The sequence below is a fragment of the Morus notabilis genome, unplaced genomic scaffold, assembly GCF_000414095.1.
Source record: "Morus notabilis unplaced genomic scaffold, ASM41409v2 Scaffold261, whole genome shotgun sequence".
Taxonomy (NCBI): Eukaryota; Viridiplantae; Streptophyta; class Magnoliopsida; order Rosales; family Moraceae; genus Morus; species Morus notabilis.
The window spans coordinates 105086-119625 of record NW_010363042.1 but is presented as its reverse complement, the minus strand read 5'-3'; the positions used below and the strand labels follow the sequence as shown (position 1 = coordinate 119625).

The 14540-nt window shown below is 33.3% G+C and overlaps 1 protein-coding gene across 3 annotated transcripts; it reads right to left on the bottom strand.

Moving 5' to 3' along the window:
- Nucleotides 1–6210: 6210 nt before the first annotated feature.
- LOC21399703 (transcription factor BIM1) lies at nt 6211–13332 on the bottom strand. 3 transcript variants are annotated; one of them, XM_024169068.1, is made up of 11 exons: nt 12909–13332; nt 12635–12712; nt 10457–10834; nt 9971–10070; nt 9734–9870; nt 8595–8700; nt 8139–8208; nt 7965–8060; nt 7329–7759; nt 6792–6921; nt 6211–6603 (listed from the first exon to the last, which is right to left on the bottom strand). In XM_024169068.1, the coding sequence occupies exons 1-11, from the start codon at nt 12943–12945 to the stop codon at nt 6499–6501; spliced, it is 1668 nt and encodes a 555-aa protein (XP_024024836.1). In that variant the 5' UTR covers nt 12946–13332; the 3' UTR covers nt 6211–6498. The 3 variants fall into 3 exon arrangements, with proteins under 3 accessions (XP_024024836.1, XP_024024837.1, XP_024024838.1); XM_024169069.1 differs by having other exon boundaries at nt 10457–10831; XM_024169070.1 differs by lacking the exon at nt 6211–6603 and adding an exon at nt 6615–6660.
- Nucleotides 13333–14540: the final 1208 nt, after the last annotated feature.

Below are 14540 nucleotides of genomic sequence, written 5' to 3'. Positions count from 1 at the left end.
TCGTTACCTCTTTCCTGTTTGTAGCTTGGGGATAATGTAACAGGAAGTGAAGTGTGCGATATTATGTATTTACTTTTTTTTTAATTACTTGAAATTAATTTAATACTTCAAGAGTGTTTAATTTATTTACTTCTTCCACTTTCGGGGTGTTGGGGTCCTCAGGCTTATAGGTCTTCTTCAAGACTGTTTTTTCATTTCCTTTAAAACTAAATTAATCATTTCCTTTAAAACTTTGTGATAGAACTATAATACATCCTATTTTGTATCCATTGGATGATGAAAACAAAAATTATATGAGCTGTTGAAAAGGAGGAGAAAAATAAGCCATTGGTCGTTACTTGATAAAGCTTAAAAATTTTCATAGATGAGGTCGTTTTCTAAGCCTATTCAATGGCAAAGAATTAGGTTGCATATATGCATCTAAAAGGTGGGATGCATTATAGCCTTACTCAAAACTTTGATATAGTGCTAGAACTTTGGACGGGCCACCCACAACTGCTTGAAAAACTGAACTTGTGCCCAGTACTTGAACCCGCCCGCGTGAGAAATTCAGCCCACCCGCCCGAGCTCGAGATTTGCCTTGAACGGGCTGCGGGCCTTGTCTTGGCTGCCCGAGCCCGATCGGACAGCCCGAAAATTAAATATATTTATATAATTTTTAGTTTTGTATAATATTGTGTATATATATTAGATATAATATTGTTTATTAATTGTATTTGTACATAAATAATTATTAAGTTATTTACTGTAAAAATTATATAATTTTGTTTATTAATTTTTAAATTTGTACTAAATCAAACACTTTACTCGAACGAGCCACTCAGGCATTTCGGGCGGGAAATACAACAGGCTTCGGGCAATAGACTTGCAACGGCGGCAGGCTTCTTTTTTTGGTTGATTTTTGGGCTGCTTGAGCCCAAGCCTGGCTTGGAACTTAGACGGGCGGACATAGGGTTCTGCCCGCCGAGTCTAAAAATTTTCAGGCTTCAGACAAGCCCGCCGCCTGTAGTTCCAACACTACTTTGATATACACAAACAGAGAAACCAACAGTTTTCTCAACTAGTATTTTGTTCTTTCTTAATTTTTTATTTTTATTTTTTTAATATTTGTACTTTGTGTGTAGTATTCTCGATGGTCTCTTTCAGTGCCAAAAATTGACCTGGTTAAGATAATAAAACATGGGTTGTAAATTAATATGTGATCTCAAGTCCAGGGAGTGATTTCATTCGCATGTCAGCATGTGGTCCTTTTTACTAATTTAAGCTTATTAGCGCGTGGTAGCATTTTGTGTACATTATTTTAGTGCTTTGAGCTTTCACTTGGTAATTTTATATGGTCCCGATTCATTTTTGTGTATTTTGATACTTGGAGAGAACGACATAAAGAATGACAAGCTATGGAGCTATAGGCTATAATCCTATAATATCAATCAACTATTATATTTGGCACAACTCGACATAGATAAATAATCCAAATATCAGGACAGGACCTCTAGTTTTTTTCTGTCTTTGTTTTTGTTCTTGCTGGAGTTTATTTCCAAGTAGGCAGAATATGCCAATTGGCTGATTAGATTAATGGGATGATTCAATAAGAAAATAACTATGTAAAAAGCTCACTGAAACATGTTTATTTTTATTTATTTATTTTTGCTAAGGACCAAATATTTATTTGAAGGCAGTTACATGAAATATTCGAGGGTAGGAACACAAATATAAGCAACCCAAGGGCTTAAATAAAAAATAATAAAAGAAAACCAGTCACAGTTTTAAAGACATTGCAACAGAAGGATCATATAGAGTATAGACTGAAAATGATACATCTCTTAAAATGGAAAGGCTTGCTTAAAAAAAAAAAAAAAAAATTAAGTTGTCCATCATTGCTTGAATTTGAAGTCACTCCAAAATTTTAATCATTGTTAACCTGGACAGCTAAGAAACTACAGACAATAACTTTAATCGCCCATTTTCTAATGAAATTCTTTTATTAGTCAACATAAACAAATTTACAGTAATCTTTCATGATTAATTCCAAGTTCTTTACCAGGGTCTAGGAAAAGTAAAATTATTTCACTCACAACTGCAATGATATTTATATTCAATATTCTTGCATCCGATCCAATGTATTGGATTGTGAGCCTTGAACACTTGATCGAATGTGTTTATATATTTAGGTCTCGATCATTTTACTGATTCAAATTTTATTACAGTAAAAAGTTTTTAGAAACAGTCACATTTAATTTTTTTACTACAATAAAAAGCTCTCATATAAAGTCACATCTCAACTCGAATTAAAAACTTGAATCAACGAATTAAACGGATTCTTAGATGTTTTATGTTTGTTTTGAATTCTAATAGCACCATATGCCTTTTATTAACGAGCGAAATCAACTACAAAATAGCGACTTTACTGTTCTTGTTTGATGTTCATACATACAAGGATATAAGTGGGAAAACACTAGACCCTTTTTCTTTTAAAATAATAATAATAATAATAATGTTTTTTTTAATGTTTTCCTTATTACGAAAGAGAAGTTGGGAATTGTCATGCTATCTATGGAAGTAAATCTCCAAGACCCCAAGGTTTTCCATGCTACTTTTTTTTTTTTCAAAAAAAAAAAAAAAAAAAGTTAGGAAACTGTGTGGTCGGATGTCACAAAGGTGTGTCTAGTCGTGCTTGATGCCCAAATTTCAATTGAGGTGCCAAATTTTAAGCTCATTCCAAAAATAGAAGCTAAAAGGAAAAAAAAAAATAGAGAATTTTTTATCAATTGGTTTGTGTAATTTGATCTTAGTCACCAAAACATTGATAAATCGTGGAAACAACCGTACCTTCAATTATTTTAGACGTGCAAAGTGTTCTTGAAAGACTAATTATCCATAATTTTATTGTGACATTTTAGGTGATCTATTCTTTCCATGTAAAGTTGGCAGGTTATGAGCGTCTTATCGCGTTAAAATTTGATATGAGCACGGCATATAATTGAGTGGAATAGTCGTTTCTTCACCCCACTTTTTGTCTTTCTTTCAATTTCATTGATAGCATAAGAGCCTTATTCTACTAGGGCACTAGCGCTTTACTAATATAATCTAAAGAAAAAGGTCAGAAAAATGTAATAGGCGGCTACTCTAAGCTCAATTCACTTTTTCAAGCTCCTTTCCTTATTGAACACTAAAGCGCTAACGCGCCTTATATGGCTTGCTTAACTAGATACACAGAATTGGGATCTGGCATGAAGGAGCATCCAGACAAGTGATTAATTAGGAAAATTAGTTATTATCTACAAAATCCAAGAATTGTTGAGTTGCATAACAAGTAGTGAAGTACTCAAGAGAAAATACATGGTTATAAAGGAGAGAATTCTCACATATTACGCCACAATCAATCTCCTACAATCAATCTATAATCTCCTACAATCGATCAATATGACTTGTTCACACCTCTGTGACTCATAAATTGATAGTTGTAGTGTCTCTAATAAACAAATACAGAATCTGTAAAATTGGAAAGAATCATAGAAAAGGTAATTACAAGGATTATTATCAATTAATCACACAAATCATAACATTTAGGTCAAGATTTGCAGGGCCTTTCTTGAAATAATGGCGAGCTCAGGGCCAGTTTTGTTCGCTGATTCGAATTTTTAATTTGAGTTGAGATGTGATTTTATGTGAGAACTTCTTGCTGTAGTAAAAAAATTAAATGTGATTATTTTTTAGAGCTTTTTACTGTAACAAAATTTAAATTTTAAACTTAAATCGGTGAAATAAACGGGCCTAAAAGATCCGTTAATTTATTGTGAAAAATTTTGTGAATAACCAAATACCGAGGGAAGTATTGGTTTTCCGGATGTAAAGGCTTCTAATCCATAGACGCAAATTTTGTCAAACTTTCCCAAATTTCGACGAAAGTTTAGATTTTATGAGGTGTTGATTTTTTTTTTTTTCACTACAAAATTAAGTTCGGTAAAATATTGGTGCAATATTAGAAAGGGAGAAAGTGGAAAATAGACCAAGACGTGAAATGAATTAAAATTAATAGGTCAATAGTTTACATAAGTTAATAAATAGGTTAAATTACTGTTTTCGTCTATAATTTGTCTGGTTATGAACCATAACTTGACAAATTATTGTTCATAATTGTCTATAATTTGTCTGGCTATGAACCATAACTTGACAAGTTTGTCCATAACTTATCTAGTTATGAACTATAACTTGACAAATTATGGCCTATTAATTTTTATAACTAAATATTGGCCTATATACTTTCTTAAACTTTTCATATTGGTTTATTTTCTACTATTTTCCTATTAGAAATATCTACATAAGTATCAATATCGTAAATATATAGTGTAATTTGGGCAAAATATGAGAAAATTTCGGAAAAATTTCAGCCATTTGAATATTGTTTTTTTTTTTTTTTTTTTTTCTTAATTTACGTTATTATATCCTAGCCTACATGATTGAGTCTTTGTTCTCACTTTTATTATTTAAGTAATAATGATTTTTAAAACTATGATGGATACAGAATTTTGAATGATCCTCATATGAGCATACCACCACTATCTTAAGTAAACGATTAGGAGAATTTGTAGTTTCTCATTCATGAAAATACAATGAGAAGAGATCAATAAACCTATGTATGGCATGTTAATTACTATATTCAATATTATTAAAATAGCATGTCGTGACACTAAATAATATTTGAATCAAAGAAGAAATTCCAATCATGTTTGAATCTCATAGAATGTTTTTCTTATATATGTATGAAGTTTTTATTTATTTACGTATCTATGTTTATTCTATCATATGCTCTGATATAAATTTCTATAATTTTCATTATTTATTTATTTATTTATTTATTTTTGCTTCCACGGATACCGATAATTACCTCCTTGTTATAACCAATTCCTTGTAGCGAAACAGAGGTGTAGGCTTATCCAACGCCAGAACCTTTGGTGGGGCGTGTGTTAAAGGCCAAGTATTTTCCACATTGCCATATTTCTTTGAAGCATGCATGTATTTTTATGTCTCGTTCTAAATTTCTATAACTAGCATGTGGCCCAACATTCTAAACAAGTCTTAGACTTTGCTCTGTAGAGAACTTTTTATGGCCTTTGGATAGGGGCCAATATATAGTAGTTCTTTGGGTAAGATTGCGTATGAGGACAAAATGGTTTGCTATAGGAGTGTTCATCGAATCCGTCAAGTACAATTCAATCCAATTCTACTTGATTAGGTTGAGTTGAAAGAAATTTAAATCGGTAACAAATTAAGATTTTCCCAATTTGAAATTAAAGATTAGATTGCGAATTGAGCATTTCTCTGTCTGTAATAAATTAAGATTTTCCCAATCTAAAATTAAAGATAAGATTACGAATCGAGCATTTCTCAATCTGTATAATTCACGAATCCAAACTATATATGTTTTCTTTTATATATATAATATATATATATATTTCTATATCGTACATATATAAAAGAGTCGTTCTTGGCTCTACTGGATATAAGCATTCCATGTCCCTAAAAGCATCATTCGTGTTCTGGTTTGGGTGCAAATCGTCATTGGTGGTCAAGGCTTTGGCGAACACAAGATTTGTAGCAGTTCACGTTGAATTAGAGAGTTCAATCTACTTTAAACCATGATAAAATTTCACTATTTAGAAACACATTGTTCATAATTGTACTCACTATAATCAACACCACAACTATTTTCACAATATTCACTATAGAATTAATCTTTAATTTCTTATATTTGAGCGTTTTAATCTCATGAAATGTCCCAAGATATTGTTTTGAACTGATCTGTCCTTTGAAAAACTTTTTTATTTTTGTAACTCAATGTCAGGGTTTTCCAAAATATTATGGCTGTATAAACAACTTTACCCCTTAGTATTTTTTATTTTATTTTATCAAATCTGATATTACTCTATTGAAAACAACTGGTTCTACTTGTTGTTAAAAAGGACAAGTCTTATCGTAGAAGTTCCCTGATAAAACAAGGCTTTAAAAAAAATATTTCGTTTTCCTCACGGCAAGGCTACGACTCTGTTAGATAAAGTTATACACACGTAGATCCCAGATAAACAGTACAATAGTGAAATCACTAATCATTTTAGGTGGCATCATCCTTTCAAAGAAAAGAGAACAAGGAAAAGCTAAATCAAAGAAAACATACCAAGGAAAGTGATATTAGAACAAAATAATGAGAACTTTACATGAATGGAAGCTTAACTGAAAAAGCAGCTTCTCATCATTTGTATGGAAACAACTATAAAGAAAAGAGAACAAAATGAGACATATTTTGTTGGGAAAGCTATATACCCCAACAGAATAACAGAAAGATAATGCATGTACAACAAATCTGGGTCTTAACTGGTAGTTTATGAACCAGTAGACATATGAATAAAACCCCCTCGAGAAGAGATGGGGTCGCGGGAAAAAAAAAAAATGAATTGAATATAGTTTATAAGGAAAGAATTACAGTAGAAATATGTCATCTTAGTTTTTGCCTGTCTTGAGCTTCTTCTGGGCTAGGTCAGAATCATCACCAGTTGCAAGTCTAGATTGCTTTATTTCTTGATTGCTTGATGGAAACTCATTATCCTAGAGCAGAATATAAGAAATATCAGGCGACTCTGCAATGCTTCCTTCTCATACAAACTGTTTTGTTTGAACAAGTAAATATTTCAATGGAATCTCAACTAAACTAATAATGAATTCTCAGTTGTACAAAGTGTAATTGTCAAGAAAGGACAGATAAGAAGCGTCGAGAGTAACATCGACAAATATACCTTTGTGATGGATGTTGTTGCAGCTGTTCTACTATTTGCTCGCTTTCCGAGCTCAATTTGCACTGAGATGCTGGCTTGTGACAAATCCACACCAGAACTCTGCAAGGCTTGTGTCAACGAATTTAACAACCTGTTCAGCACCAAAATGCTGTCAAGTCAGTAACTCGTAATCATACATTCAGTTTCAAAATAGGGTTCAACACTAAAAAACACAAGGATATAGCCACAAGACAATTAATTTCTAAACAGATCTCTGGGGAGTAACAGGGCAATCAGGTCTAAATTCTAATATCCTATATCACATAACTGAAACAGTGATGATTTTCTTGATCACGAGAAAGTTAAGATTTAATGCTTTAGGGGCATGTTTTTAACCAAAAGGTATTGCTGATCAAAATATTAGATCAAATATGAGCGTGTAATGAGATCAGATCTAGTACTTGTGAGATCAATACTATGAATAGCACAAACTTCTGCAACCAAGAGAAGTTGTAAAAAACACACGAGCAAATAAATGTGTAAGCTATAGAAACTCACCCCTGAGAATATGCACTGGAGATGCTAATGGTGCCGCCTTCAATGGTCAGCTCTTCTTCCTTTAGCTTATCAGTAGCAACAGCACCATCAACAGTAGTGCATGATCTTGTCTGGCATAATTGGGATTGAGGCTGAGGTGACGTGTTTTCTACAGCCGACGGATGACTGGATGGAGCCTGAGGTACCTCACCGCCATTCCTGAGAGGTGAGAAGAAATTCGGCTGCAGTGACATGGGAAAGGATAATCCCTTATTTGTTATCGTGGCGGTACTAGTGTCGGATTCTACTGGGTTTTGTGCACTCCCAGGAACTGTTGGAGATACAGAGATATGTTTCTCCTCAAACTTTCCTGTAAAAACTAATGCAGGACCAGGCCCGCCATTCATGCCTTGAGAGTGATCAAAACTTTCCCCAATCCTGTGATTGTTTCTCTGTTTGATATGAAAAAGAGACTGTCAACTATTTGGTTGTAACCTTTACTTCATACACCAATATGCTTTGTCATGCAGCCTTTGCCGTGAATTTAAGTCTTACAAGGCTCGTTGTAAAAGACACCGAATTCAATAACTCTCACTGGGGAAACGTTATAGATTGCGGTGAGAATGTAGATTGTCAAGAAAAGTAAAGTATTTTTACCCAAGGCAACAATTTCGCGGGTTCGTTGTTCCATCCTTGATACGAACCCTCATATTTTTGTACTTTTTCCTGTAGAAACTGAATGTATTCGATAACCTGATGCAGAAAGGCCCATTACTAAGCAATGAATTATAAGTTGAAGGAAAGAATGAATCATATTAGACATGCGTGTACCTCTAACAAGAATGAGGCCTTATCTCTCTTTTGGTCAGTGTGAGGAATGAGTTCTCTCAACATCTGAAACCTGCATAAGAACTTTTAAACTTAGTAGATGTTTAACTCATAGATTTAGAACCATGATTCAGAATCATTCTCGTTTTACGTGTGTTTTTTGTGAGAAAAAATACTGTAGTGAACCACGAACTATGATTCGAACCATGACACGAATCTTCCTTCCAAACGCATTCTTAATATCTCATATTGGTGGAAATTGGAAACAATATATAGTTAACAGTGAGTTAATGGCTTCCGATAAAAAATAAATAAATAAATAAATAAGCCATAAACAGTTTCATGATTTACCGGTTTTTTGTTGGACAGATAAAAATATACTAATGCTTACTTAATTATGTGGAAAGATACTGACAGATGATGGAAATAAGGTTTATCATTATTCGAAGTGAGACTTACCTATCATTTATTTTGCTTCTTCGACGTTGCTCTGTTGCGGAATGTTTCGACCGTGGCGTGTTGGCCTTCTGATCGGAGCTCTTTCCGTCAACTTTTACCCTCAGTTCTGATAGAAGAAAAGGAAAGAAAAATAAATAAATACTCGGAAAATTGCACTTTCTTGTTTGGAGAAGCTGAATTCTAGAGAATAAACGATTAAGCTGAAACAAAGCTACAAGATTTTACTAGCTGCTGATAAAAATAGAAAAACGTGCAATTCAAGCAACAAGAATAGACTGTAAGCTAGGATTCTTTCAAGCACAATCAAAGATGAAGGATGAAAATTGTCGTGTAAATATCGATGCTCTATATTTTAAAGCATTTTAGAAAAAGTATCGATATCAATAAAAATACAAAGAAAAATATGAAAACTATGATTTGTTTAAAACCTATATATATATATATATATATATATTAATAGGATGGTGGGATAAGTTTTACATAAAACTTGTATACATATTGAATCAAAATCTCAACACACAAGAAAACTCCGTATGGCTCGAACATGGTTGGGATTACATCGTCATTCAAGCGGTATTGGTATCATAACATGCTAATCTACAAAATATACAAACATACTAAGTTATAAGAATCTATTATTTCGCTTATAGAGCATGAATAAAGGGAACAAATTGAAAAAAATAATAATAAAAATAAAATAAAAAACACACAAACTGATCGTCAATTTTTACAATTTTTCAAAAAACTTTCAATATCTTTATGATATTTCCCTAATACTTCTCAAAAATTCCATAAAAAATCAAATACACAAGACTCCGAAATTTTTTCAAAAAACTTTCAATATCTTTATGATCTTTATCGCAAAAATTCCGAAATTTTGTCAGCGTCTCTTTTTTTTTTTTTTTTTTTTTTTTTTTTTTTTTTTTTTTTTTTTTTCCTTTGTTCATTTTTTTTCCTACTTTCAAAGAATTTTTCAAGACCTTAGCAATTTCCAAAAGTCGGTGAAAATTTATATTTGTGCACGAGTCACAAAAACATTAAACACGTGCAAAGAAGGACCCAAATTAACCATACAACTTAAGACACCTCCTGAGAAAGCGCAAAAAAGAAAATAAAAACAAAAACTCTTAAAGACATACCTTTGTGGGTAGTAGTAACTGTAGAGGTCTCTTTCTTAAGAACGAAAGGCTCTTCATCTTCAAGTTCTTCGTCCTGGGAGCTGCACTTGGCGGACTTTATCATCTCCATGAAGCTCCGGCTCCTATGCCCTGATGGCCTGCGGATCAAAATTGACGTAAGATTTTTACTATAACAAGATTATGAAAAGTTGTAACAATAACAAGAGGAGGCAATTAGGAGGGAGAAATTAGACTGACTGAGATGAAGAGAGAGAACTGAAGCTGCCACGATGGTTGTTTGAAGATGATTGCGACGGACGTTCCGACGAAGCCCATTGTCCCACTCTCGCCGCAGGCTCTGTATAAGAAAATAACACAAATATATACTACTTTGAAACCTCGTCTATATGTGTGTGTACAACACCATCTTTTCCAATATCACGTTTAAGGACAGAAAACAAACTCAATCAGTTCATTTTCCTATTATTTTTCCCTTTACCATAAATGGAACAGTTCATATCAAACAGAAGTACAAAGCTTTGGATTGAACTGGGAAACCGGACAAAGATTGAACTGGGCTAACATGGCCCAGACGCCTGGCCCTTTGTGATATTTGGATTTGGATCGAGGGTGGTTTTCTCACTTTTTACCAAGTTATCTTATATATATAGAGTCATTTGATCATGCATGAGCGATTAAAAATGAAAAAAAAGGCACTGTACATTCATTTAATTAAGATCTTACCTAAAACGCTGGCCTTTTCTGCCATATTCTCCTTCCCTGTCTTTCCCTTTTTGACAGCAGATTCTTCCCATAAAGTGAATCCACTTCCGGTATAAGAACTGCAGTTTGAGTTTTCGTCATTTCGGTCAGTACTACTCGCTTGAGCGGCTGTGAATACCATCCCCTCTGGCTTTGGAACTCTTTGATTGAAGTAATTAGAAATGTGGCTTATGCTATAAGTCCCAATACCGCCAGGGAGAACGTGTTCCACAGGAGGCGGTGCCGGAGGTGGCGGCTTTTCGGAAGTCGATATCTCGACCGAGGTTTCTTCCTTAGCGCAGGTCTTCCCTACTCGTTCAAGTGGTTGTAGGAAATCGTGAGTTTTTAGATACCCTCCTGCTAGACGCATGAGGAAGAATTAAAACCAAATAATCATCACACATGGACACTTGGTTGATATTTCCCAAACTTGGCTGCCTTATCAGAGCATAATTTTAAAGCATGGTTGATTAAAATATATTCATCAGGAAAGAAAATCAACTATGCAGAAGCTCAAGAAGTCTCCTCAGGCCCAGAAAAGATGTAATGTTATCCTTATTAGTGATATAAACGACTGATATTGTGGCCTAAAGGATTTAAGACGATAAGAAGATCATAGACCTATGCATGGTGTAATAAAAGGGCATACTATGAATAATTGATGTGAAGAAAAAACAAATTGAAAGATAGACGAAGTAAATTGTTGAACGGTTAAAAGGAGGAGTTGATGTTATAAGACGTTCTGTACCTAAAACTTTAGTGATGAATTTGGTGGAAACTCGATGTGCATACGGTTCGGGAAATACAATATTTTTTTTTATGAAATTTACAAAATAGATGGAGTTATCTTAATTAATTCATTAATCCATCAAAAAATTCATGAATTGGTAAATTTGACGAGAAAGTATATATGGTCAAACCTTGTTCGTTTTACTTGTTCTTTGCACAACTTAAACTACAACTCATGTTTTTTTGCTACAGTATCTTCTCTCACAAAAAGTTAAATTTAAATTTTTTACTATAATGTTTTCACTCTCATAAAATATTTGAGTTGTGACTTAAGTTGCGAAAAGAATAGAATTTTTCATTTCCAAGATTCCCACACTTCGTTAATCAGTGAAAAAACAGGATGTTCATTGCAATATGAAATATTAGACAAAAATATATCCAAAGTACGAATAAAATGAGATATAACCCAAAAAAAAACTTTTCTCTAAAAAAAACATTGATGAGTTGCATGAATTAATGATCTCTTTTTTAAAAAAAAAAAACATATATAGATAAAAGCTATACAAAGGGGAACAAAATAAAACATATAATAGTGGTGAATATTTTTTATCCGACAATTTTTATGGAGTTTCGTCGAATTTACACTATTTTTATAATTTATTTTCTTATAAGTATATAATACAATACAATGTGATATTAAGAAAACGCATCATGCACCAACAATGAACATATTTCCTCTTACATTATCAAAATAACCGTTTACATAAATTTTCCATATATAAGCACATGCTATACAGATATACATATACATATATCAAATTATATATATATATATATATATAGACACACACACACACACTCATTAGTCATCAGCTTTTCCTGTTCATTTTTCACGCAGTGTTTTCAGTTAGTACTAAAAGGCCCACGCTTGATTGAGGGTGAAGTGAAAAAGAAGGGCGTGCCTTCTTGAAAAGAGGATGGCATTGTAGTTGCAGAATACAGAATACCATGCACCTGCAGGGGTCAGTATATGTGCGAAACGTCAAATCATAACCCCTAACTCAGTCTTTTGTGGGTCCCATCCAAAACCCACCCATTCATGGCAATCTGATGGTGCTAATTGCTAACTGCTAGCCATTTCCTTTTTGGATTTGGCTGCCCATTTATGGCCTCCTGGCCCAGATCCATGATTCATTTCCCACTCACGTGCATTCCCTTCCCTTAGCTTATCGTAAATAAATTATAAACCCACCATAATAATAATAATCACATAATTTCTTTTCCCATTTTTTTCTCTTCCTCTAATATAAAAATAAATAATACTTGGCTAAATCACAAAAGTAGCCAAACCAAAATAAGAATAAGCATAAACAAAATTAAATTTTGGGATCTTGAATTAAAAAATATGTAAAAATGATGAAGAGGGAATACCTTGAGAAGGTGGTCTTGGATCTTGTTGTGTAGTTGAATGACTATACAGTGACAGAAAGTCATGCGTTGGTTTTCTTCCTGTGAAAAAACTTTGAAAATCAAAAGTTGGCAAAAAAGGAAAAAAAAAAAAAAAAACATAGAAACAAATAGTTTTCTATGTTTTTCACACATGAACAGCAACGAATATAGGAATTGAAGAGAAAAAAAACATGGGACACATTTTTTAACATATATAAGAAAAGAAATAAAAAAAATATATGTTTCCGCAAAATACCTTCTGTTCCGTAGGGGCGAGGTTGAGAAAGCTCCATCCACAGTTAGACGCTATCGTTTTCCCAATTTTGTAATTTTTTTCCCTTTGAGGAAAAGAAAATTCTTCAAAAGAATTATGAAAAAAAAAAGTCTTTCCGGATTCTGTGAGAATTCAAAGACGAGGCTTTAGATCCGTTTGGTACATCAGAAGAAACTTCCGGAAGAAGATCGGGGGCGCATTCTACTTTTTCTCTCTCTTTCTCTTTCTAGTTAAGGATTTTCTCGCGAGCCAAACAAAAGCTCCGAATCAGGATTCGAAACCGAATAGCTGAATTAAGCAGTCTCAGAAACTCCAAAAGCAGATTTTCCTCGAATTCTTCTCGACAGAATTAATTCTTTCGCTGATATCCGGACAAAATCCTTCTTTTTCACCAACAATTCAGCAAATCCACAACTGAATTATCACAAAAAAAAAAAAAGTTAGAATTCTACTGTTCAACAAGATTTCAAGACACGAGATCCGAAACAGAAGTTCAAATCTCGAATTTCGACACAGAAGAAAGAATTAATTAAAATTACCTTCTGATATGAAGAACGGAGATTTTGCGAGCTTCGCAAATTACTGAACTTGAATTCCGCAGTTGAAAGCGCTTTGGATTCCGAATTCAGAGCTTTCCAAAGACGGCAGCTATTTCCAGTAATGCTCCAAATGAGTCAGAAGAAGCTCATCCAAATTCGAACCATAAATTTTCTCGTTCTTTCTGTATTCTTTTTCTCAGGAAACAAGCAGTGCGGCGACAGTCGGGCCTTCAGGTCGGGCTTTCTCTCTCCTCTCTTTCTGCTCTGTTTCTCTCTCTGTGCGTGAGTTCTTCGGTTGAATGTATATATATATTTATAATACATATATATAATCTCTTTTATACAGTTCTCTTTCTTCTTGGCTTTGGCTTTCTGTTATTTTTATGCTTTTTTCGAAATCGTTATTTATCGTTAGGTGGTAAAGAGATGCCGTTTCCGTTTACTTAACGGCGTTGCAGCGGATCCGACGGCGTTATGGAGGACGCCGTTTGGTCCAGAACTGAACTGGGTAAGGTAAAGGGCATTGTTCTTGTACTTCACGGAACTCAATGATTCACTCGTCTTTTTTTTTTTTTAATAAAATTATAATGTCTTCGGCAATCCCGATTTATATTTTTTAGGATTTGGCAATCCCGATTAATAATTTTCTTTACTTTTCTGCCACTGTTCTAGTCTGTCCTTTTGCCCACCAAAGAGAAGGTTCTTTCTAGGAATAAATAAATAAATTTAGGCCCGCTGATTCGAGTTTAGAATTTAAGTTTTGTTACAGTAAAAAGCTCTCACAAATAATCACATCTAACTTTTTTCTACAGTAAAAAGCTCTCACATAAAATCACATCTCAACTCGAATTAAAAACTCGAATCAGCGAACTAAACGGACCCTTAGGGAGTTCTTCTCATGCTTATCAACAATGTTAATTTTTAATTATTAAATTACGTTAAAATTATATTAAATTAAAAAATATATAAGTACTTTTAATACAAATTTAACAGTTAAAAATACATAATTATTAATAGTTCATTTTTTTAGTCTTATTATAAAAGCTCTCATAAATTTAAAAGTTTCTCAACTTCA

What these genes read in the sequence shown, in the direction of transcription:
- LOC21399703 (XM_024169068.1), bottom strand. Translation starts at nt 12,945, where the DNA reads ATGGAGCTTTCTCAACCTCGCCCCTACGGAACAGAAG. An exon ending in AGTTACTACTACCCACAAAG is followed by an intron (nt 8,701 to 9,733) that starts GTATGTCTTTAA and finishes TTCTTCTATCAG; the next exon opens with AACTGAGGGTAAAAGTTGAC. An exon ending in CAACAACATCCATCACAAAG is followed by an intron (nt 6,604 to 6,791) that starts GTATATTTGTCG and finishes ATTCTGCTCTAG; the next exon opens with GATAATGAGTTTCCATCAAG.